This window comes from Glandiceps talaboti, chromosome 4, assembly GCF_964340395.1.
Source record: "Glandiceps talaboti chromosome 4, keGlaTala1.1, whole genome shotgun sequence".
In the NCBI taxonomy this organism is placed as follows: Eukaryota; Metazoa; Hemichordata; class Enteropneusta; family Spengelidae; genus Glandiceps; species Glandiceps talaboti.
Window position 1 is genome coordinate 13,963,197 of NC_135552.1, and position 25,277 is coordinate 13,988,473.

A 25,277-nucleotide genomic window follows, 5' to 3' on the forward strand; every position below is an offset into this window, starting at 1 on the left:
TCTTCAAGTTCTTTTTGACAGTATTAGCTTTTTTTGTATTTTAGAGAGACAGTGCCATAGACAGGGTGCAGTGTGGAAGAATGCACATCCATCATAGTGATATAAAACTATTTAAATACTCAGCTTGTATTTGTTATTCAACAAATATGATAAAGATATAAAATTTACTAGGGTTGCATATTTCTTGTCTCTCATCCGATCTAACCATATCAACCTTTATTGCATAACAACATGCCATAGCAAGCACGGTACAGAATACAAAAGTAAAATACACAAATAAAGTGAATACTATACAATCCTTTAACCAGCTGCAGGAGGACTGTTTACATCAATAAGAAATTCACAAAAGGAATATCGTCTGAGGTCAAAATATTCAAAAATTTACTCTTGTCATTTAAGGAATGAAATTTGAATTATTTAATGACAAAGATGAAAAAAAGTACCTTTCTTTCATTTGTATAATGAGATCAAACGAATTATATAATGAAATTCATTACTCCACAAAAATTGTAGGGAAGTAAGTACTCTGGTTGAATTTGTAAGTCATTAAAATTATGGCGATATAAAACTTACTTGGATTGCACACTTGTGGACTTTCATCTGATTTAGCTATATTTAGACTCAACAAAGATTACAGAGATGCTAAAACTTACTTGGGTTGCATTTACTATTCAACAAAAGTTATCGAGATATACAACTTACTTGAGTTGCATACGTCTGGACTTTCATCCGAACCATCTAAACAGTTATGATGGTAGTCACAAGTGTGATCAGCTAAGATACATTCTCCAGTATTTGTACAGTTGAAGGTTGGTTCATCATCATAGTCACAAGTACCATTGGCTGTCAAATAAAGTAACATTATCATAATTATCACTTTATTGTATGAAACTTTTGAAATATTAAATTCATGAATTGTGAATAATGATATAGGAATTACAATTGGATCCAAAAAGTAAAAAAACAAGTCATTGAGAATGACATAGTCCCTGCTATGATTGGGTTTTAAGGAACTGGCAGTTTATGTTGTCATTTTCTTGATATCACTACTCTGATCACGCAACAACACTTGTGAACCTAAATCAAACAGACTGCTTGTTGGACATGGAACATGCCTACTCATGTTGTGTCTCCTCGTTGGACATGGGACATGCCTACTCTTCAAGATGACATGATGGAAAAAAGCATTCAACAATAAAGAATGGGTCTGTATCGGATTGTATCACAATGAAAATAGATATGCACATTTATGTCATAGAACACTGTCCTAATACCAACTTTGAATGAGATCTGTTCAAGCATGTCTGAGTTATGGCTTTGGACATGGAAAATTTGCAAACAAAATGGCTGCCAGGCAGCCATATTGGATCGTATCACGACGAAAATGGATATGCACATGTATGTCATAGAACACTGTGCTAATACCAACTTTGAAGGAGATCTGTTCAAGCATGTCTGAGTTATGGCTTTGGACATGGAAAATTCGCAAACAAAATGACTGCTAGGCAGCCATATTGGATCGTATCACGACAACAACGAATATGCACATGTATGTCATAGAACACTGTCACAGTGCTAATACCAACTTTGAATGAGATCTGTTCAAGCATGTCTGAGTTATGGCTTTGGACAGAGAAAATTCGCAAACAAAATGGCTGCTAGGCTGCCATATTGGATCGTATCATGAAACAAATTGACTTGCATATGTATGCTATTGTATGTTGCCCCAGTACCAAGTTTGAAAAAAATTGGTCCGGGCATCTCCAAGAAACGGCTCTGGATGGACACACAGATGGAAGCCAATCCATAAGACCCCACCCTGGACTTCGTCCGGCGGAGACTAAAAAATACTCATAGAGAAATTACAGCAAAACTGATGGTAATGATATGTTTCCATTTAGGTCAAAAAAAAAATTGTGTGGTTCCGATAACACCCAATTTCAAAATAGGGTGGGTAGGTAGGATTTATTAATGTAGAAGAAATCCATACTATGCAATCAACTGTGCTAGCAATGCCAGAAGACACTTGTAATGTCACAGAAGGCATACACTGACATGAACACTATCATTATACATATACTTTAATTAAGGTTTCACTTTAAAAAATGCTCATAAACTCAGTTTGTACCTCTTAAAACCCCCTACCTGCTCTTCTGTGGGGCACACAACTATGGTATTGTCTGTGACTCATAAATCAAACAGGTGAACACAGGTATACATAAAGTACATTGTCTATTTTCAATGACAGATAAATGCACTAAAATATTCCTGGCATTTTAATAAAAGACATTACTTTGAGAGTCTGGTATAACCATCTTTTGTTAAAATTTAATCAAGCATCAAAAAATATTTCTACCTATGTTTACTTTAATTGGCACTTACACATGCTGCCTTGATGTTTTTGAATTCTTAAAACTTTGTAACCTTGGGCAGTGATTGTTAAATGTTTTTTTCTCTCTCCTTCTTTCATGTAAACAGCAACTGTTTTTCATCATATTTTCTAGAATCAAGTCATAATTTCACATATCATATAACTTTTCTGTGCTTGCCAAGAAACACCAAACTGAAAGTCTATTTTACCTCCATCATTCTAACACTGGTCCATTTTTGCCTCATAGGACTAAGCAGCAGTGTGCCCTGTAAGCCAATTTGACATGCCACTGATGTACACTATTTCTAGTGACGCACCAACATTTGGTGTTCTCTTATCTCAAGTTACTATGTGGTGACTCACAAGAAATCCCAGTTTTTATCATTTTAACAACAAAATTTGGATATCATTAGAGGACACACTGCTTAACAGACATACATATGCATTAGATGGCCACACTGAATATGCATGATAATTCATCTAAATATAATAAGCACTTAGGAACCATAAATATTCATCCAATGAGGCAACGTTTTTCCTGTGTGAAAACAATACAGGTGAAATAGAGAAACTATTTCAATTTGGTGATTCTTGACAATAGAGCAAAGTTTATGTGATCTGAAATAATTTACTCTCAAGAACCCAAAGTTTATGAAAATACCTATATTTCTTGTAGTGATGTTGCCCTTGGAGGTATATTGAATCATGTTAGTTAAAGTAGGTTTGTAATGTAAGTTAAAGGAGAATGATCCAATTCCATAAATTTTAAATGCACCCTTATATATTTTGACCTGTGGCTAGTTATGACATAACAAAAGCATCTGACCCTATGTGTTAGAGATAATAATAGGAGTTACACCTGACTGCCCTTTTACTTCAGTGTAGACCATTGTGTGTGCCGAATGATTCATTTACTAAGAGAAGGGTCAACAGTCTGACGATGTTTGCATGAGTGTACTTGTAAAATTGTACAATTGTATGAGTAAACATTTGGGTGAGGATAATTAGATATTATTCTCCAAAATTTTTCTTCTTTCAGCCAAGGAAAATAAGAGTGACCTGAGTGGCCCTTGTCCCTATGAGTCACTAGACTCGTAGTGACAACCCTTTAGGTCAAGAGTATTTTCCGGCTGAATGAAGAAAAATATCGGGGAATAATATAATTACACCATCCCCAGTGAAAACAAAGAAAGATCTGTGAAATTGATGGCAATTTGGAATGTTTTGACTCATACTTCGACCACAACAGAACCAATGACATAGACACATGAATTGCCATGACATAGAACGACCAGAGTATAATATATTCCATATCTTTCGTTGACCCTGGCTCATGCATGGTATACCATGGCATGGTTTACGCTTGTTTCAAAAAATAAGTTTATGAGATAAACTTATAAATTTATCATTCAACCTCTTTTTAAACTATCAGGAAATTTCCTGTTAATATTTTTGTACCTTTTTTTTTAGTTTTCAATCAACTTTTCTACATTTTGTGTTTATTTCAGCATACAATGACAGAAATAATCATTACTTAAATTATGAACTCAATGTTATAATTTATATTTGCAACAGATAATGAAAAAAAGATTAATAAATGTAAATTCTTTATACATGTAGTCACATGTTGTTTTGGCACTAGATTTATTTTAGGCTCAATGTAAACAAACATTTTTTCTGCAGAAATAAGTCCAGCTAATATACTTTAATTTATGAGTTGTTGTATTTGTAAATTAAGCTGTAGTGAAAAGTGTCAAGAACAGCTGCACTGAATACATGGGCTGACTGGATGACTTATTTTCAAGTAGTGTCTATAATTTTGTAATATGTCATTAAGTTTGGAATGTATACTGCCTTGTAGGTGACTGTGACAAAGAAGAGTTCAACCTGACAATTAATGCTCCTTTCCAACTGAAGGTATTATAATGATCAACTTAGGGAGTTCAGAATCCAATATGGCTGCCATATGATTTGGCTATATGTTACTAGCTTTAAAGACTTTAAGCAAACAACTGAAATGAAAATTGAAACAATGAATCCTTACATAACTTCCATTTTACAAACGCAAAAAGCTTTTATAGACCAAGTTCAGATTAGTATTAAAATTTATGGATGAAAAACAGCAGACTGCTGTCCAGCAGAGATATAGAAAAAGTTTGGACAAGAATAAAAGACTAATCCCATTTAATCCTTATGACTCCACTGATAACACTAATATATAAGAACCTGGGATTGAAACCCTGGCCTTTAAGTCACCTCCATGATAATGCAGTACAACCTACCTAGTTCACAGCCAAGAGAAAATGAGATATCATCAACAGAGATGTCTCCTGCATCACTACGTCCAATTTCCCCTTCAAAGTATAACTGAAAGCTCTCTGCATTACTGAGTGTTATGAGGGTAAACTTCCAATCATTGCCTTGTGGGGATGACTCTAGCCACACTGTTGATATGGCATGGGAGGTTGTGGACAACATTTTGAGTCTCAATACACCGACATCATTGCCAGTCATGTGGTAGTAAAAACGGATCTATAACAAAAGTACCAAAAATGTGGATTGGCATTTCAGGGAAAACAAATGATATCATAGCACATATGTCCATTATATTATAGCACGTCACGTCACGTCACGTCACGTCACGTCTCATCTCATCTCGTCTCATCTCATCTCATATCATATCATATCATATCAAATCATATCACATCACATATATATCATTTTATCATATCTAATATAATATAATATAATATCACATACTATCATATCATATCATATCACCTTACCTTACATAGTCTATCTGTTTTAGGTCATCTGTAGTAGGTATATAAATGTCTGTGGTAAGGCCAGTCTGGTTCTAATCAACTTACCTAACATAGGTCGTCTGCTGTGGAATGTCTGTGGTAAGGCCAGTTTGGTTCTGATCAACTTACCTTACATAGGTCATCTGTTGTGGAATGTCTGTGGTAAGGCCAGTCTGGTTCTAATCAACTTACCTTACACAGGTCATCTGTTGTGGAATGTCTGTGGTAAGGCCAGTCTGGTTCTAATCAACTTACCTTACATACCCTGGTAGGTCATCTGTTGTGGAATGTCTGTGGTAAGGCCAGTCTGGTTCCAATCAACTTACCTTACATAGGTCGTCTGCTGTGGAATGTCTGTGGTATTGGCCAGTCTGGTTCCAATCAACTTACCTTACATAGGTCATCTGTTGTAGGTAGGAATGTCTGTGGTAAGGCCAGCTTGGCTTTATCATATTGTGTTCTACCTGTTGCCTCCATCAACATATAGTATTTGTCTGAAAACAAATGCATGTGACATGTTTTATTGCATCAATAAGGAGTGGGCATTCCCTCATATGACGTCAACTTTTGCATCACTGCTTCCCGGAATAGAAGACTGAAAGAAAACGACCCTTGTAGCAGTGTTTAAGGTCCATTCTATTGACAGACTGTATTTCAATTTCATTTTTGTTTTTCACTTGAAGAGCTCAGCTCAAGACCACAGCCCAGGTTTTAGTATATACCTACTAAAAGTGTATTAAAAGGGAAGGCCCATATTACAGTATTAACATGTGGTTGTGAAAAATTTAATTATCATACATATCTCAATTACAAAGGTTATAGAGTTACACTATCTGATAATACACAGATCTGCATGGATAAAGTTAATAATCCTAAAATAAATGAAGTCAACTGATATTTCAAGATTTAAACCACTCCTCAGAGCAAATAATATGACATACCAGACATGCCGTTATGATCACCATCTGGCCCAGTGTTTGGTGTCGGGGTGGAACCTTTTTGTCTGGTCCAATCAAAATCATCGTTACTTGGCTGGATCCAATTACATAAATCATCCTGGAAGTCACACCTACCAGGGTATGAATCTGTCAAGCAAGTAAATTATGTCAAGGATCGGCACATGATGAGATACAATGGCATCAAAGCTGGGTCATACCAACAAGCCATAATTAGCTACTGAGTTCAACCATGTGTAGGGTCTATGGTTTAACTATAGTGCGCACTTATCATCACCCTCTTCAACAAGTGCTAACCAATCATTAACTAGCTAAATAAGGCTAACTAATTACCACCTAGCTCAACAACAACTAGCCAATCAAGATCTAGGTAAAACAAGTTCTAACTATAATCATCACCTAGCTAAACAGGTGCTGACCAATCATCAATCAGCTATACAGGTGCTGACCAATCATCAATCAGCTATACGGGTGCTGACCAATCATCAACAACCTACACAGGTGCTGACCCATCATCAACTAGCTACAGGTGCTGACCAATCACCAGCTAGTGACACAGGTGCTGACCAATCATCAAGTAGAGGTGCTGACAAATCATCAACTAGCTATACAGGTGCTGACCAATCATCAATCTGCTAGCCAAACTAATTAAGTGCTGAACAATCATTATCATATCTCACTCATCAAGTGCTGATCATCGAAACTCAAAATGTTCACACTATTAATCAATGAAATCACATCTCAAGTACATGAACAATATACTCTCAGTCAGTCAACTGTCAAAACCTTACCGCATAATGAGATGTGTTCATCACTAGCATCACCACAATTGTCTGTGTAATCACACAGTTTGCCATTAGACACACACATCTCATTGGAGCAGATGAATTGATCTAAGTGACAAGGTGGTGGCGCCATATCTGGAGGTTGAAAAATACACTAAATATAAATTATATCATACACTTAATCAGGAACAACAGGACACTACTTGATTTTTAAAAAACTAATTGTACATTTATGAAATGTTGATATGAAGCATGAAGACTCACTAAAAGCGGAAAACGCCACGCCATAAAATAGAAACGTTTTCATAAAAAGTGGGTTCTGGAAAGTAAACATTTCATGATTTTACATCACCTACAATTGTCTGTGATTTCAGAGAAACAGTAAGATCGGATCTTGAATGTGCATTCATAATTGTACTTTAAAACAGTCTGAATGACTTAGAAATGACAATTAAAATCATTTTATTAATTTAAAATTAATTCCCAAATTTCAGCAATAAATGATAAATGTTCACTCAGATACATGCTCATGGGTTTGCCATCTGACAATCAGTGACATTGTGGTTTTTTTTTGTAATCTTCATTTTTTTTTCATCAGAATGAAGAAGTACTGGGCCGGCTGGTCGGGTCATAGGAAACACAGAATTAACTTAGATCATCCTCATACCTACCTGTGCATTTTACTGCTACATCAGTGAAACGCATGCCTGGTGCTAAACATTGTGAGCGTGCAACACCCCAACCGTCATTAGAACACTCTGTTAACAATAGCTCTGTTCCAGTACAATCTACATTGTCAAGATGTACCGGTACACTATGTGATGGAGGGTAAAAGCTTGTTGCATCTTCAGCACTCTGATATCCAAGTTGTTGACAGATGACCTTTCCTTCAGTACTCTGATTCCAGACTCCATCATATTCACAAATGGTTCCCCAAGTGTTATTATAATAGACTTCAACTCTTCCTTCATTTGGTGAACTCGAGGATCCGTCGTTTACTAACCGTACTTTACCATCCTCTGTGAAATATTAGGACTAATGAGTTTAGTGACATCTTCATGTTTCAAGTAAAAAAAAAAATGAGTAAATTCGACCAAGCATCTGAGTTTGCCTGTCACAATTCAGTTGTACTAAATACTATCCACTAGTGATGAACTTCTTAGTTCAGTTGTGCTACAAAAGTATTTTTTCATTCAAACCTCAAAATCTGAAAACATCTTTAAGGTTTAGATGCAGGTGTCTTCATCATCTCTAACACTTTATTTAGAAATCTATAATATGACAGAACGTCATGTCACATAAGTGTAAGTGAAACTGTAGCACACTCGGGTTATTTGCACAAGTGCTTGCAGTGTTCTCTGTGCCCAATATGTTTATCTGAAACAGTGTAGCGAATGATTGCATCCTCATTTGCATATAATTTGCATGCAGGTAAGCAAATATCTTTTCGGTATTGCACTTCAGTGAAAATACCACTAGTATGCAGACGTGCACCAGTGCAAGTAATCTTTGGTACATATGTAATAATCTTACAGTACCTCCTTTGAAACAGCCATCTGAGAAAGAAGTATCGTCTAGTGCTATGTCACCTCTGACCCCATTACCAACAACACCCTCTATGATAATCTGAAATGTAAAATATTAAATTTTATCAATTACAATCTCTGAACACGCTCTGAAAAAGTACTAAAGATAATATCAACAACTATGGACCTATGAATAATTCATACATCTTCTGCAATAAAGGAGTACAAAGATGTATATGTATGTATGTATGTATGTATGTATGTATGTATGTATGTATGTATGTATGTATGTGTATTATAAATTTATCTATGTACATGGTATGTATGTATGTATGTATGTATATATATATGTAGAAAGAAATGCATATGGAACTTGTAAGTCAGTCCGTATATGTAAAATCCGACGTTTCAAATAAAAATTCTTTTTCAAGGTATAATCGGTGAGCTTTAGACATGTTAGGTAAACACCTGAACACATCTGAATGTTATGGAACAGAACGACAACCGCGCGTGATTAACGGTTATACGTGTGAAAAGTTCTAATATTCGCACATACCAAATAGAACCCAATAGAACATGCCATGTATGTATGTATGTATGTATGTATGTATGTATGTATGTATGTATGTATGTACGTACGTACGTACGTACGTACGTACGTACGTATGTATGTATGTATGTGATTTTAGACATCTGACAAAGTTTTACATTAAAGTATGCTTCAGCGGGGACTTCAAAACAGAATAAACAGTGATATGGGTTAAAACAACAGTTCAATTTGCAGAGTTCTTGCCTTATCTTGTCATGTACACTTTAGCACTCACAAACACATGCACGTGCGCACACACACACACACACACACACACACACACACACACACACACACACACACACACACACACACACACACACACACACAAATACACACACACACACACGCAGAAACTATACCATGCAATAGCACAATCGCACTATTTGTACCGTTATGCAGTTGTGGTAAAACTCTGACTGCAGATATCATATACAGTAATGAACAACTTTGAGTATTTCCAAAAGCCTTATATTGAGAGGGAAAATGAAAATATTAACTTTAAACTTATTACAAAAATGAGGTTATAACTGAAATGAACGGAAAATCTGACAATTAAAGGCACACGTTGGATTTGGATAAAAATTTGGGGGATTTGAAAAAAACAGTTGCCTGACAGAACTATAATAAATGTTTAACCTGAACATAACAGCCAGATTCTATCTATCATCATGAGCTCATACTTATGACAGCACTAACGTGAAAATTGTGGGATTCAAACATTGGCCTTTAAGTAGTACAGCTAAATAAGAAATGACATACCTGGAATGGATGTTGCATACTGAGGAATGATACAGTGCCATCAATCCAGGAATTTCCTTGTGACCCATTTATTGACCACCGTAAATCTTCAACAGTGGAACTCACTTCTTTGGAGTAGATATTAAGACTGCCAAGGGCATTCCCATACATGTGATAGTAAAAGGAAAGCTGTTGACCATGAAAATAAATGAAGTTTAGAAAATTGAGAAAGTTACAGATACATCAGTGATGAGCAATTGAAATAGGGATGCAGTTTATAAATAAAAATATGCAAATAGTGCTATACTTATAGTAATGACAATAGTTATTTGCTCTTAAATCTTCCTCCCAGCATAAAAGAAATTTTAAAAACATTGTCATAGACTGAATGAAAAAATTGTACAAAAAATATGAAGGAATATGAACCCAACCAAGCAATATTGATTCCCACTCAGTTTGCTGATTTCTGAAAAGTACTTTGAATTGGTATCGAGTTAAAGAATGGTTGACATTCTACCTGGTAGGACAGTCTTTTATGATACCTGTCTTTACTTTGTCATATCCACTATCCCTCAAAGATCTATATAATCCTTGTGTATGGACATGTACACACAAACTAAGAACCCCCATGAAACCGTCAACATTTCAATTTTTGTACTTAAATTTCCAGGCAAGCAAAAGGCAAAAGTCACTTTGTTTAGCTACATTTCTTGTGTTTAGAAACTTCAAAGCAACAAGAACCCATTTTTACCTACTCTGAGGTGACTACGTCATCTCTGAAATAGAGATATGCAAATTGTCAAATCTTACTCAAAAGAGTTCTGTTTTGCACTGGGGTGGTGCATCATGGGTAATAACAATGTCAGGAACTTCACACCTCTTGAATCTCAGCCCAAATTACGCCGAGGCAATGGAGAATCTGTCATTGTACACTTCCACATGATACTTTGTGCCAGTGTACATCAGGTCTCTTCCAGGCCAGATTTGCCAGTATTTATAATTGTAACTCTAGTACAGATAAGTCATGTGCTGCAGTGGAAATTAACAATATCTGAGTCTTCATATTTCAGCACGAGAAATGCTACTTTAGACAAAACCACCACATATCTTGTTCCCTTTCAAGTAACATCATAAAGTGTTCATTCACTTCATAAATTGAGGCAATGTTTGCTATAACTGATCAGTCTGCATGGTCACAAGTAGAGCCTCATTTTCTATCTCTTATATGTATATAACATCGCTCAAGAGACCATAATACTTACTGTACAGTCATCGCTTTCTGATGGGTTGATATAGTTACTGATAAGTCTTGCATCTTCATCTTCTTTTCTTGGATATGATGTCTCTATGTAGATATAATGCCCTGATCCATCGCCATTGGTGTGATCGCCTGTTGGTCCTGTACCTGAAGTTGGTGTACTGCCATTCTGTCTGATCCAGTCAAAATTGTCAGCAGTCATCTGTACCCACTGACACAGTGAGCTTTCAAAATCACATGGCAACGGATAGACAAACTCTGTAAAAACACAAGTCGACATCAATTACTGCTACCACCGTACATATGATTTTTGGATAATAAAATAACACTTTTGTAACTTCTATGACTTTGAAATGTTCTAAAGAAGCCCTGTGTTCTTCTATTTTGGTGATTTCCTGCAAGGGTCTATGGGAAAACATTGTCTCAAGTGACATTTTACCACAAGCCCTTGCAGGAATGAAAGATTACACTGTGATCAACAGAGAAACTTGCTGTTAGTAGGTAGTTTTAGAACAGCTTGAGACAGGCTAAGAGATATAGTTGGTTGAACATTGTTGTAGTGAAGGTTTTAATCAAAGACTTAGTGTTTCCAACCATGCACTTCTCTACAGAAATAGATTTAATGACTTTTATTGGTGTAGGTCTTTAATACCACCTGTTGAGCAAGTTATATGCTACTGTAACTGTGCAGTACTATTGTTTAGTGCGTTGAGTTCCAACTACAGTGTAGAAACATCGTTACAAGATCACCACGAAAAATCTATAGTACAGTTTTAAATTAAATGAATAGGAAATCATGTCCTGTCATATATACAAGTTTGAAACACCGTTACAAGATAAATATGGCAAAATAAAAGGACAGAATTCTTTTACGATTTTATATTAGTAGATGGGAACTCATGTTCCACGTACCTCATATAGTATACATTTTTACATGACAAATGAAGACATTTCTGATAATGACTTTTTACTTCACATAGTTATATTTAGTAAGATTCACAATGACAGATGATGCAGTTTTTTTTCTTCATAGTGATCGAAAAGATGTAATTTACAAAGACCCTGATTTAAACATTAACATCACGTTGACATGTTTTGTTACTTACAACATGTTATGGAAAGCATGGCATAGTAAACACATAGACAAATTGTCATGTTACAGCACTCATAAAATTAGCTACTGGAAGGTTCTGTTTTCATTTACATGTGTCAGAAAGGAATTTCGCAAGTGAAAATTTATCATCTGAACTACCACTATACAAACAAATTTCTTTACTATTTAAGGTATGAAAATGAGCACATTTATATATAAATGACATAGAATCCAAATAATATCAATGACAGTGATATATGGACAAACTTAAAGGATCACTCAGAGTCTGGATTAGGATTAAAATCTAGTTGAGATATCATGGTTGCTTGGCAGAGCTGTAGAAAAACTTAGTCCAGAACAAAAGAAATATTGCATGTAATCCTTAATATTAAAGATAAGGTGTAAAAAAAAAATTGTGTGGTTCCGATTACATTCAATTTTAAAATAGGTGGGGTAGGTAGATTTTTTATTTTGTTACATTTTTTTTTCATGTGTATCTAGTTCAGGTTTTCCATTGTTTTCCAAATGGTCTCTGTTTTGTTTATTTCTTCCTATCAGATGCACAGCCATTACAGATTGGAAGAATAGTTTTATATTGTCTTTTTAAGTTGATGTCAGTTTCCGCACCCACTCTTTCTTGCGAGACTTCATGATTTTCGCGATTTTATTATTATTTTTCTCGAATATGTAAAAAAAAGTTTAGGGTCAGTGTGAAAAACTAGGTGGGGTCGGGTAACCGGAACCAAAAAACTTTTTTTATTTGACCTAACACTAATACGATGACATGGGATAGGAAGATAGCCCTTTAACAACTTTTCAAAGTTATTTTTGGGGTGAGAGTTCAATGATCAACTTCTTTGCTTTCCTAAAGGTAACACTGTACAGGATAGCTAGCCCAGAGTCTTGCTCTGTGAAGATAACTATCTTAAGAATCTCTCCACATGTGGTGCTCTCCACTCGTGGTGCTCTACGTGGTGCTCCACATGTGGTGTTCTCCACATGTGGTGCTCTACGTGGTGCTGAGTCGCCACACATGGTGCTCTCCACACATGGTTCTCTCCACACGTGATGCTCTCCACACCACTGAGGAGAGCTTCTTGACTACCAAAACTATATATATATATATATATATATATATATATATATATATATATATATATATATATATATATATATATATATATATACATTATATATACATATATACATACATACATACATACATACATACATACATACATACATACAAATATAACTAAGTTTTTCAAAAATTTGGCAAGCGGAAGATGATATCGCATAATATTTAAATTAAAGATTAAATTTCTATTGATACTACTAATTGTTACATCACAGATAATAATAATAATAATATGTTGATTAGTATGTCAAATTTTCAGAAAATTGAAAGTTGACTTCATTTTTCAAAGGATAATAAATACATACAAATCATAAATACTATTACAGTATTCGATAGCTTTTATTGAAAATGAAGTTATACATTAATATACTATCACATGATCTATTACTCCTGATACAAAGTAGTAATTGTCTGCCAGACTATATCAATCTTTAATATATTTTGCCAGTATCATGCTTCATCAGGCTAGTTGTCATGGTAACAACCTCCTTGCATATTACATACATCAAAACATTCTTTTAATTTGTTCCAGACTAAACAACTCCCAACTTGTATTTATCAACTGTGTATGATATATATAATCACCATATTATGTTTACTACATGACCCGAATTAAGCTAAAATTAAATCGCATGTCAATTGTAGTGTCTCCTCTAAGCCAATTTCATTTGCCACTGACCCGCATCAATTGGTTGTAGGACACCAAATTTGGTGTTCATGTACTCATAGCTTACTGTGTGGTACTCACAAGATAACACACTACAGTTTTATCATTCTGACCAGAAACAAAATAATTTATCTTTCATTACAGGGAACACTCATGTACACTCTCTCTCAGTCCTCGGAGCATCACATCGCTAAAATTGCTGTTTTGTATGTACCGATGTGAACGGCATAATTATACTGTGGGCCCTCATCCACTACACAGGGATAATCTTTGTTGATGCGTTATTGCGATGCTCTGGGAGCATCTCAATAACACAGATCTGAGTCACAGTAACACTTCAACAAATGATTACCCTATGTAGTCAATGAGGGCTCACAGTACAAGGATATTCTAGTACAATTATTCGGTAGATATTGGTACATACACAACAGCTAATAGCGATACTTCTGAGGACTGGTGAGAGAGTCTTATAAGCACACTGGTCACTGACTCATCACGTTACACCCATATTGAAATTTATCAATGTCATATGTGGGTGTGTAACATAATACCAGTGTATATATCTCCCTAATCTATTTCTCCCTGTCTTATTTCATTATATATAACTTGCTAATTTATTGACCAATAGTGGAGTTCAGTTAACATTCACAGACCACAAACTTACAACAAAGTTTTACGGTTTCAAACCCTAATTATGTTGTCAAAACAAATTCATTTTGTGCTTTTAATATTAAAGCGGCATGTCACTCCAGGAAATAAAGGTACTATTGCGTTCATGACAGTCATTTCATGATTTCACATCACATAAATTTCATGCAATTACCACAAAACACCAAATTGAAACTCTATTTCACCTTCAGTGTTCTGGCAGAGGCTCACTGTTGCATCATGGGACTTTGCAGGTCAGCATATGTATGAGATGAAAAATGAATATTCATGACTCCTCCTAAGTGCTTAGTACCTTCAGATAAATACAAGGTAGTTGTGTTTCCTTTACACTTGAAACCCAATTTGTGGAAATGTTAATATTATCCCTTGTTGGTGTATACATCTGGTAATTATAAATTATATGTACACATAAAGATGTCTTTGTGATATTGATGCTTAGCATTAACACCAGGGGTGAACAAATCATTTTGTGCACGGGTGGTCCTGGACCAGTGCCTTAAAAAATCCAGTGGTCCTGCTGAAAAAATTAGTGGTCCAATGTCCCGCTAATGTGAAACATTAAATCTTGCCTATGAATCTGTATATTCAGATGACTTTTTAACATAGTTATTAACAGTAAGGTACTGGTCCAATGGACCAGACAAGGTAAAATTTAGGTGGTCCGCCAAAAAAAATCGCTAGTCCCGGACCCAGGACCAGTGGATTTGTTCACCCCTGAACACTAATTAGCTTGGTTGACAAACTCTCCTGTAAATGAGAATTTTGAGGATCAGAATGGAGTTACAGGAAGTTGTACAACCCAGAAATGTCACCCAAACCAAACCACACCTATAATAAAAACAAATACTGTCTACAGTTGGGTGGACCTTTTGATATGGGCGAAATTATTATGACAGATTTCTATTTTTATTTTGAACTTTCTGTTATTGTAGGAAAAGGTCAAAATAAAGCTTTGTGTTTAACTCCTCAAGACTCTATGTGTACACTGGGTCAGGTACACTTCTGTGCTATTTAAATTTCCTCAAGGCTGCACGATTCCATAATGTACACACAGGGTCTGCAGGTAAAGTTCTGTGTTCATATTTACAATTACATTCCTCAAGGCTGCATGATTCCATCATGTACACAGGGACCTGGGTACTAGTAATTTGTAAGGTAATATTAAAAGCATTTCAACAAATTCCCCAAGTTTGCATGACTCCATCATGTACACAGGGTCATGCAGGTGAAGTTGTGTGTCAAATTCCTCAAGTGTGCACTCTGAAACTGAGGTCCTCTTGGGAATCGTTAGTGCCGATCATACCATTAACAGCTAGAATATTATTTGCCTCCTTGCAGAGAGATTTATTTACAACTGTATGTCAGGGATCATTCCAATTTTTAACATTTTATTAGAAAATATTAGATATTATAGACACGTCTTGGTATGTTTTTCTAATGAACCCATAAGGCAAAAATGATGCATAGCAAGTCTCAATGAATTTTTGCTATAATTTTTTTTCTTTCTTTTATTTGCTGCTGGAATTTAGAATCAACAATTAATGCAATTACTACTGGTAAAGGTTTTGTAATTTTTCTTAAATATATTTTTTTCCCACAGTATTGTGGTTTTTTTCGTGTCGTATTCTTTTCTTGTGATCTGTGAACCTTTCTTTTTTATATTTCTTCGTCCTGGGTCTGTCTTCTGCTTTTGTGAAATATTTTCTTTGTGAATGTTCAATAAACATTTTTAAAAATAGAAAAAAGAAAAAAAGTGTGCATTCGTGACTCCATCATGTACACAGGGTGAGGTGAAGTTCTGTGCCAAGTGCACATGACTCACTACATTCAGGCATACAGAACAATGGAAACTTTGACCTTGAATACACACAAGTGTATGACCTTGATCTCCTTGGTAGTCATTGATCTTTGAAAAATTTAACAATTTATCAAACTTAGTATATTTATTAAATTATTAAACTTAATGTATATTTATTTGCTGTCACAAATATAATATTAATAATGTTGGTTTTTATATAGCATTTCCCACTTTGTGCTAAGCACTTTACAATTATTACCCCTGGCTCGGATCTATAGGTGCACAACGGCCCTAAATTTGTACTTCCTCACTCCCTGGGGAAGATACAATCCATTGCAGCCTTTACAAGCGCATAGGATTAAAGCATTCACATTGCAACCTCTATCCTACCAGGTCCACAATTATACAGCTGGGTTGATTGAGGCATAGTCGTTGTTCAAATCTTGCCCAAGGAACTTAGCCACTCAGAAACAAATGGGCTTGAACCTGCAACCTGCAGATTCCAAGATGGCCACTCCAACCATTCGCCCATCATGACACCGCAACCTGCAACCTGCAAATTCCAAGCCGACCACTCCAACCATTCACCCATCATGACTCCACAACCTGCGACCTGTAGATTCCAAGCTGGCCACTCCAACCATTCGCCCATCATGACCCTGCAACCTGCAACCTGCAGATTCCAAGCCGACCACTCCAACCATTCACCCATCATGACTTCACAACCTGCAACCTGCAGACTCCAAGCTGGCCACTCCAATTATTCGTCCATCATGACTCCACAACCTGCAACCTGCAGATTCCATTGAAGCCGCCCACTCCAACCATTCGCCCATCATGACTTATTTACGGTATATTAATTGTAAAGTTATTGTCAACAGTCTTTTGCTAATGGCTAGTAACCCCGGCAACAGCAAGGGGTAAATCTGGTAAAACTGGCATAGTTTCCCATATGTTTTACCATGATGGTAATATTGGGGGGAACTCTGGTAAAATGACAGTGAAAGTCAGGTAGATTTTACCTGCTTACCTCCCTTACTAAAAACACTGATCAATGTATGTTGAAATAGGAGACATGTGTTACACTTATAGGCAAATTTTGATATCTAAATCTGGCTTGTGCATTGTATAATCAGTAAAATAAGATCACGTCATTCCGTCCCTGTATTAGATATTGGGTCATGTCACCATATCACTGTGTTAGCCAACACTCAAGTAGTTAGCTGACAGGATTGGCATGTACAACAAATTTATATCTTTATGAATGACAGTTTAATCTTGCCGACTATTAAACATGGTGCCTGCAGACAGCCTACCATACCACCGAGATGGCACCACACTCAAAATAGTCAATTCACATGTATACATATTGTAATTTGGAATCAGGACACCTGTTGATCTAGGTCAAAGGTCAGACATTGTATTATATTTGTATAACCTCCCACCGTTAAATTACCCTTACTTTTCAACAGATTTTGTCTGAAAAATGCAATTTCATACAGTGTCACCCCAGTTACAATACATAGTGGTGCAGACCATCTCAGGTGTCGATGGAGTACACTAGGAAAGCCTATAATCAAGAGTTATTACTAGTATCTGGATTCAACATTTTAAGTCATACACTAAATTATCATAATCATGGTGGGATCACTTATTGTACATGATGATGACCATCATACATAATGCACAAATATACCCACTGAACACCTGGGTTGATTACCACAGAACACCTGGGTTAATCACACTGCACACCTGATTACCACTGCATCCCTTGGTATAATATTAATTGCCACACTGTACACCTGGGTTATCCACAATTAACACCTGGGTTGACCACCACTGTACACCTGGGTAAATCACCATTGTACACCTGGGTTAATCACCAATGTACACCTGGCTGTTGTACACCTAGATTAATCACCACTGTATACCTGGGTTAATCACAATTGTACACCTTTGTACACCTTGGTTAATAATCAGTGTACACCTGGGTTAATCACCATTGTACACTTGGGTTAATAATCAGTGTACACCTGGGTTAACCACTATTGTACACATGGGTTAATAATCAGTGTACACCTGGGTTAATCACCATTGTACACATGGGTTAATAATCAGTGTACACTTGGGTTAATCACTATTGTACACATGGGTTAATAATCAGTGTACACCTGGGTTAACCACTATTGTACACTTGGGTTAATAATCAGTGTACACCTGGGTTAATCACCATTGTACACCTTGGTTAATAATCAGTGTACACCTGGGTTAACCACTATTGTACACATGGGTTAATAATCAGTGTACACCTGGGTTAATCACCATTGTACACTTGGGTTAATCACTATTGTACACTTGGGTTAACCACCACTGTACACCTGGTTAAATCACCTCTGTCTTCCTGTGTACTGTGCTAATTGCCACTGTACACCTGGGTTGACCACCACTATGTACCTACAGGGATGCTTACCACTAAATATGAAGACTAGACATATATAGCCGTCATACACAACTTGACAACAGTTTGCTTATGTTGCATTAGTATTGTTTCTTGTATATTTTTTTCTTTTTCCTCCTTTTTTTCTCATTTGTTTGTTTATTTGCTGATTTCTTCGCATGTATTTGAACTGCGAACCGTTTTTGAAAACCATGTATAGTATATTCTCTTTCTCTTTATATCGTATGATCAGCAGGCCCAGAGTTTTAGTAATCTTTAGCATTGTAAAAGGGGTCGGACTCGACTAGTTGTGGAAACAACTATTTTTCGTCTCCTTTCCCATGGTGAATATTTACAATGACTGTTTGTATGTGTTGTAATTCTTTATGTAATACTTATACTACTGGGAATAAAGATTATTATTATTATATGAAAGCAATTTTATCCCAAAATTAAACATCCATACATCAGTCTGTCTGTCCGTCTGTCTGGCCAGCCATCTGTCCTTCCATCCATCCATCCATCCTTCCATCCATCCATCCATCCACCAGTAATAAAATGACTAATTTGCGGGACAACCTGATTTGTTTTGAAACTAAAGCTACCATTGTCACCCTGTATCCATTTGATTTGTGAGGCACCACTAGTATTATATATAATAGCACTGTTGTTTATGAATATGAGATATCTTATGATAAGGTCTATTTACTCAGTAGTTCAAGGTTACCAGTTTATTCTTTCCAGTGCCTTGAAGATATGAAGCATTGCTTTAGTAAGCCCACACAAAGACAGGATAGACACATGATAGATGATAGTCAATAGTGGTAGCTATGCTATGCTATCTCCAGGCGGAACCTACACGTTGTCAAAATGACTGAAAAACATGAAATCAACTGTATACAGTCCATATGTAATTTGTCTTGCCAAATTTCAGCATTTTACAGAATATCATCTTAAATGAAAGAATAACATACTAAGCATGTTTAACTGTCCATTTTCACTTGCAAACAAATTTGAAAATTGTAAGCCATTAGTGCATAATCTTGATAGAGTATACATTGATATTGCTAACCTGATACAGTATATACTATGATAATCCTAACCCATGCTGTTATCTAGTGCATTCATTGACAGTATACCTTACAAAACCTGGACCCCATGTAGTTAGTTTTTAATGTCTGACTAATTAGGTCTTGCCCTGGAATGTGAAACTCTACTACCTCGCTGTGTGTTACTTTTAAAAACTGTATTCACAAAGTTTCATACTACAGATATGATTCCCCGGCACTTTATGTACACGAGTAACAACTATGCGATTTCATTGTTTTTCCCCCCCAAATACTACACAACCCCGTGTAGAACTTTCAATTATGAGTCACTCGTTGAGAAACATGATCACTAGTTTTGTTGCTATTGTTCTATTTTGTATTAAATGCAAGTTTCAATGTCAGGTCAGTGTTAAAAGTTACAATTAGTAAAACACCTTAAAGGTCATCTGTAACTGGAATTTTTGTTCTATTTTCTACTTTTTATTATAATTTTTTTGTTTCTATTTTTGACTTAATTTATGTTGTTGCACATTTAGATAATTCATGGCAACGCATTTCTCTAAAATTTACATCTTGTTGAGAAATGAGTTAACAGTGTGTAAGCTCGGCCTTCACAACTACTACATACATCTGTTACCAAGCAGTGGAAGTTGTTCTCCCAAACTGTCTAAGACCCAAGAAATCTGTTACCAGCATTGTGCAGCTTGAAAGATGTCTGAATGTCTGCATTTGAGCCAATTTGGTAAACTGGAACAGAGCTGAAAATGACCTGTAGCAGCTTGTGACAAGAGTTTTCAGTGTGGTAAGGATACTCAGGGATGAACAAATCATTTTGTGAACTGGTGGTCCCCAGACCAGTGCCTTAAAAAAATCCAGTGGTCCTGCTGAAAGAATTAGTGGTCCCAGGTCTCGCTAATGTGAAACATTAAATCTTACCTATGAATCTGTATATTCAGACGACTTTTTAACATAGTTATTAACAGTAAGGTACTGGTCCGATGGACCAGACAAGGTAAAATTTGTGTGGTCCGCCCAAAAAAATCGCTCGTCCTGGACCCAGGACCAGTGGATTTGTTCACCCCTGATACTGACAAGAACATCAATCCAGTATATTACAGTGCATTCCGCATCCCTTGAATTTACCATTGTTGACAAACAGATAAAATGGTACCTCTTTCACAAGTATTTACATATGGACATCAATTCAGTGTACACAGTGCCATCAAGGATGAGTAAAGAGGTTGTAGTATTACTGTTTCCAGTAAAACGTTTCTTTATATCAATGCGTTAATATTAACAAAAAAAATAATGAAAAGTTCCAGGTATTGAAGCCTCAGTTGTTTGATTACCAGAACATCATCAGAACTATAGAAGTAAACTGCTTTAAATCAATTACTCAAACTTTTGTGACTATCAACACATAGTTCACCTAAACTGTTCGGTAATCTAAATCTCAATTGCTCAATATCTGAACGGTTTGGCTTGATTATTTAAATTGTATGCTCTGAACAGTTTGTGTTCTGTTTGGTACTCTGAATGCTAATAATCTTAACTCTTTGATTATGTGCACGGTGGTTAATAAACCTGGTTGATTATAAATGGACACTTTATATGAACTGTTTGCATGTTGACTATTTGCTAATATGGACAATAATTGTGTCTATCTATTACTCGGTTACCCTGAAAACTTTATATGAACTATTTGATAATCTAAACTATTTGATTAGCTGAACTATTTGATAATCTGGACTATTTGATAAGTTGAACTATTTGATAATCGGGACTATTTAATAATTTGGACTATTTGATAAGCTGAACTATTTGATAATCGGGACTATTTGATTATCTGAACTATTTGATAATCTGGACAATTTGATAATCCAAACAATATTTTATTTATATCATTCCATCTGATTGCTCTTTATTCATCCTTGCTGATTATCAAATTATCACTAATCTACATCATTTGATTATCTGAACACTGGCTAATTTGTTTGATAATGTGAACACCTTTGAAAACAACCAACAATCAACCAAGCAAATATCATGAACGTTTCACACTGCGAAATAAAAAGAAATCAGTATATCCATCCCCATCCCCACCAAAACTTGATAATCTGAACACCTTACTTTGACCAACTTAATATCAAAGCCAACTAATTTGAAATAAAAAAAAACCAGTCAACCCCCCCCCCCCTCCCCACCTAATTATCTGAACATATTTTTTATATCAACTATAAACCAAATAAACACCAAGAAATGTTTATTGTTTTCAATTCAGTACCAACTTAAGTTCCAAATAAAGTAATACTGAATTAGCCTAAAATTGTCAATTCTAGAATCAAAAACAGAATTTAACGTCCACTTTCAAATACTGTCACTGGATTCCTTTGAAAGATTTTCATGATTTTGCTGTTAGAGATACAGGTTTCAGTTCTTTCTTTTGATATATTTGACAGTAGCTTTACTGTATGTACTTTAGTTATAGATGTCAAATTATTAAATACAGATTTATTATATGGCCATACTATGTATGTACATCCTGTTGGCCAAATGCCAAGTTAGCCATATATCAACAATTTGTCAATAACGCTAATAAATTTTACCCGATATATAACGATTACAACTAAAACATTGAGGGCTTGCCAAACGACTGTGGTATCATACACATTTTATGTTCCCTAAGAACAATTTAGATAGATAAGAACCAGTTGTAAGTCATTCTGAAAGGTTAACATTCAATGGACCATAAACTGTGTGTGCATGGTCAAATAAAGCTGATCTCGTATCTTGCCTAAAAAATCAAGTCATTTGTTTCCGTGTAACCGTTGGTAGTGAGTGGTTAATACATAAGCGGACCAGAGACTGGATCTTTCAGACTAAGCAGTAATTCTAAGTAGTTACTGTATTTGTACAAAGTACGATATGTCTGGGAGTTAAAAGAACTTTTACTTTTCCTTAGAAACTTAAGAATGTGATCATAAAAGCACATGAATGTATATATAGCTGCTATGATGACTGTCAGACACCTATCGGGGGATAAAAAATTTTCAACATCCACTTGCATCTGTTCTGACTAACAATACCAATATCTCCTGTAACCTCAGTGCTCATATTGAAAAGGAACAGTCCCGAATTAATGTGAGGATGGTAAGATATGCAGTCCCCTAGGTACTACTCCAACAGGGGATCTCCTGTAAGCTCTAAACTGGGCTCTGACAGTGAAGTGCTTGAAACATCCTGATTTTGTGGCAATGGTAAAATCTACAGTTCCCTAGGTATTTCTACTTGTACGCTAAATCCCCTGTTAACATGGTTAAAGCCTATCTTAAGCCTATACCTACACCTGATAGGATGTAGGTTGCAATGTGAAGGCTTTAATCCTATGTGCTGAAATGGCTGCAATGGAATGTATGCTCCCCGGGGAGTAGAGGAAGACTAATGGGTCATTGTGCCGTTCTGATCCGAGCCAGGGGTAATAATTGTAAAACGCTTTGAGCACGGAGTGGGAAAGCGCTATATAAGAACCCAACATGATTATTATTATTAATACACACATCTATATTCTACTAGCCTGTTTAAATTGCGATCAGGGGTGGATGGGGGTGGACTAGTCTGGATGCCAAAGTGGTCTCCGTGGGTGGAGGTGTAAATCATAACGATACCGTATAGGAACTAGACTAGGGGTGGATCAGCTCAATGCAAGGCTTTAAGGTAGATATATTAACCAACAGACTGTTTTACCAAAACCTTGTTTTTCAGATAAAGTCAGTGTTCAAAATACACTTATTTCATTAAAAAATTCCATTAAAAACTTATTTTAGAATCAATTCCAAGTCAACAATGCATGATATAATCTATATATAGAGGTGAGGTATTAACTGAGATTAAGATATCGTTTTTTAATTTATCGGTAACCAATAAATTATGTCATGACGTTATATTATATTTTATCTGACTTCCTGGCTATACTTGTACGTGCCAATTGCTAGGCATGACTCAACATGTTTGAAGTCTTGGAATCACATATATTTTAACAATTCAATTTGAAACAAAATAACCACTAAAGTTCATAATGTTACTGACATGTGCCCCTTTAATTAAGACACTCTCACTCTGAACATATGGAGATACATAAATTATACCTATGCAATAAGTCTTTTATAATGTATATACTTTGCAACATATTAACATGAATATTGACCTAGTTTAACTGCAACCTTTTTATTAAGTGCTAATTCTGTGCACTTTCCTCATAAACCCTTAGTTGTGTAAGAGTCTGTACATGTAGTATTACTACAGGCGAGGAAGAGTCATCAAAATTACCGATTTACCTCAATACATACATTTATTATAATCACCTGTCACCAATCTCGCATTCTGATTGGTTGAGAGCCCTGCAGACATGCAGGCTTATTTTTCACCAACAGCCACATTTTTGCTTGTTGTATCATGTGATCACTGCACGTCCCCTTGTAAACAAAGTTTGAAATCTAGCAGACAACTAGAAACCCAGCTATGACCAGCATTTCCAATGCCAAATTTAATGTCAAGCATAAAAAAATATCATCGTTGTATACATTGTAACAAGTCTTTGAACTGTACATTTCGTGTTACAGGGAAATCGTCAAAAATTCCACACAGAATAGCGAAAGTCCAGTGATGGCGAATGCACGGTTGTCACACAATCATTAACATGAATTCCTAAATTTATGAACAATATCAAAATTACTGCTGCAGAGGGTGACATTTTTGCTTAACTAGAAGAGAAAAGCATATCACAAACATTTCTGTACATTAATAAATGGAATACAGTACGCAAAACAAAGACACACTAATTTTTCAGCTGACGGTTGTAAGTTTGAATATATTATTACTGAGTAAACATTATGTCAATACTACAGAGTAAAAACAGCTCGCCGTTATTGCCAGAAAAATGACCTCTCACAGCAAGATATGGAACGGTATTTAGCAAATAACATATACATACATGTATGTATCTGTTGCCTTACACAAAATGGCTGACAGGTGACCTCTCAAAGCAAGAACGGTATTTGGCAAATAACATATAATACATATGTATCTGTTGCCTTACACAAAATGGCTGACACATATCATATTAATACCTTGACTTGTCATGGTTTGATTACTGAGAAACAGCAGATTACCATGGATACCGAGTATATGTCAAAACAAATGTACACCACCATGAGTAATGATTTAAGCGATTACGACACAAGGAAATGACGAACAATAGATTTAAGTTACTTTGAAAAAGTGCCAACACGACGTCTGATTATCTTCACCCCCATATGACTAACCCCTCCCCTCCCCAAGTAGTCTTAATTTACATTGTTGCTTAAAATAACTACAGGAGCGGGTGGAACAATTGACAT

General features: G+C 35.7%; 1 protein-coding gene across 1 annotated transcript in view; it reads right to left on the minus strand.

The window, feature by feature from the left end:
• Positions 1–25,277, minus strand: part of LOC144434198 (scavenger receptor cysteine-rich domain-containing protein DMBT1-like) — a 44,503-nt gene that overhangs the window by 17,264 nt on the left and 1,962 nt on the right. Inside the window, exons 2-10 of the mRNA XM_078122652.1 lie at positions 11,035–11,288; positions 9,794–9,961; positions 8,455–8,542; positions 7,588–7,935; positions 6,923–7,051; positions 6,117–6,260; positions 5,566–5,669; positions 4,654–4,903; positions 703–843 (exon numbers count right to left, since the gene is read on the minus strand). Coding sequence (XP_077978778.1) covers positions 703–843; positions 4,654–4,903; positions 5,566–5,669; positions 6,117–6,260; positions 6,923–7,051; positions 7,588–7,935; positions 8,455–8,542; positions 9,794–9,961; positions 11,035–11,288 — 1,626 coding nt within the window. The remainder of the gene's footprint in view (positions 1–702; positions 844–4,653; positions 4,904–5,565; positions 5,670–6,116; positions 6,261–6,922; positions 7,052–7,587; positions 7,936–8,454; positions 8,543–9,793; positions 9,962–11,034; positions 11,289–25,277) is intronic.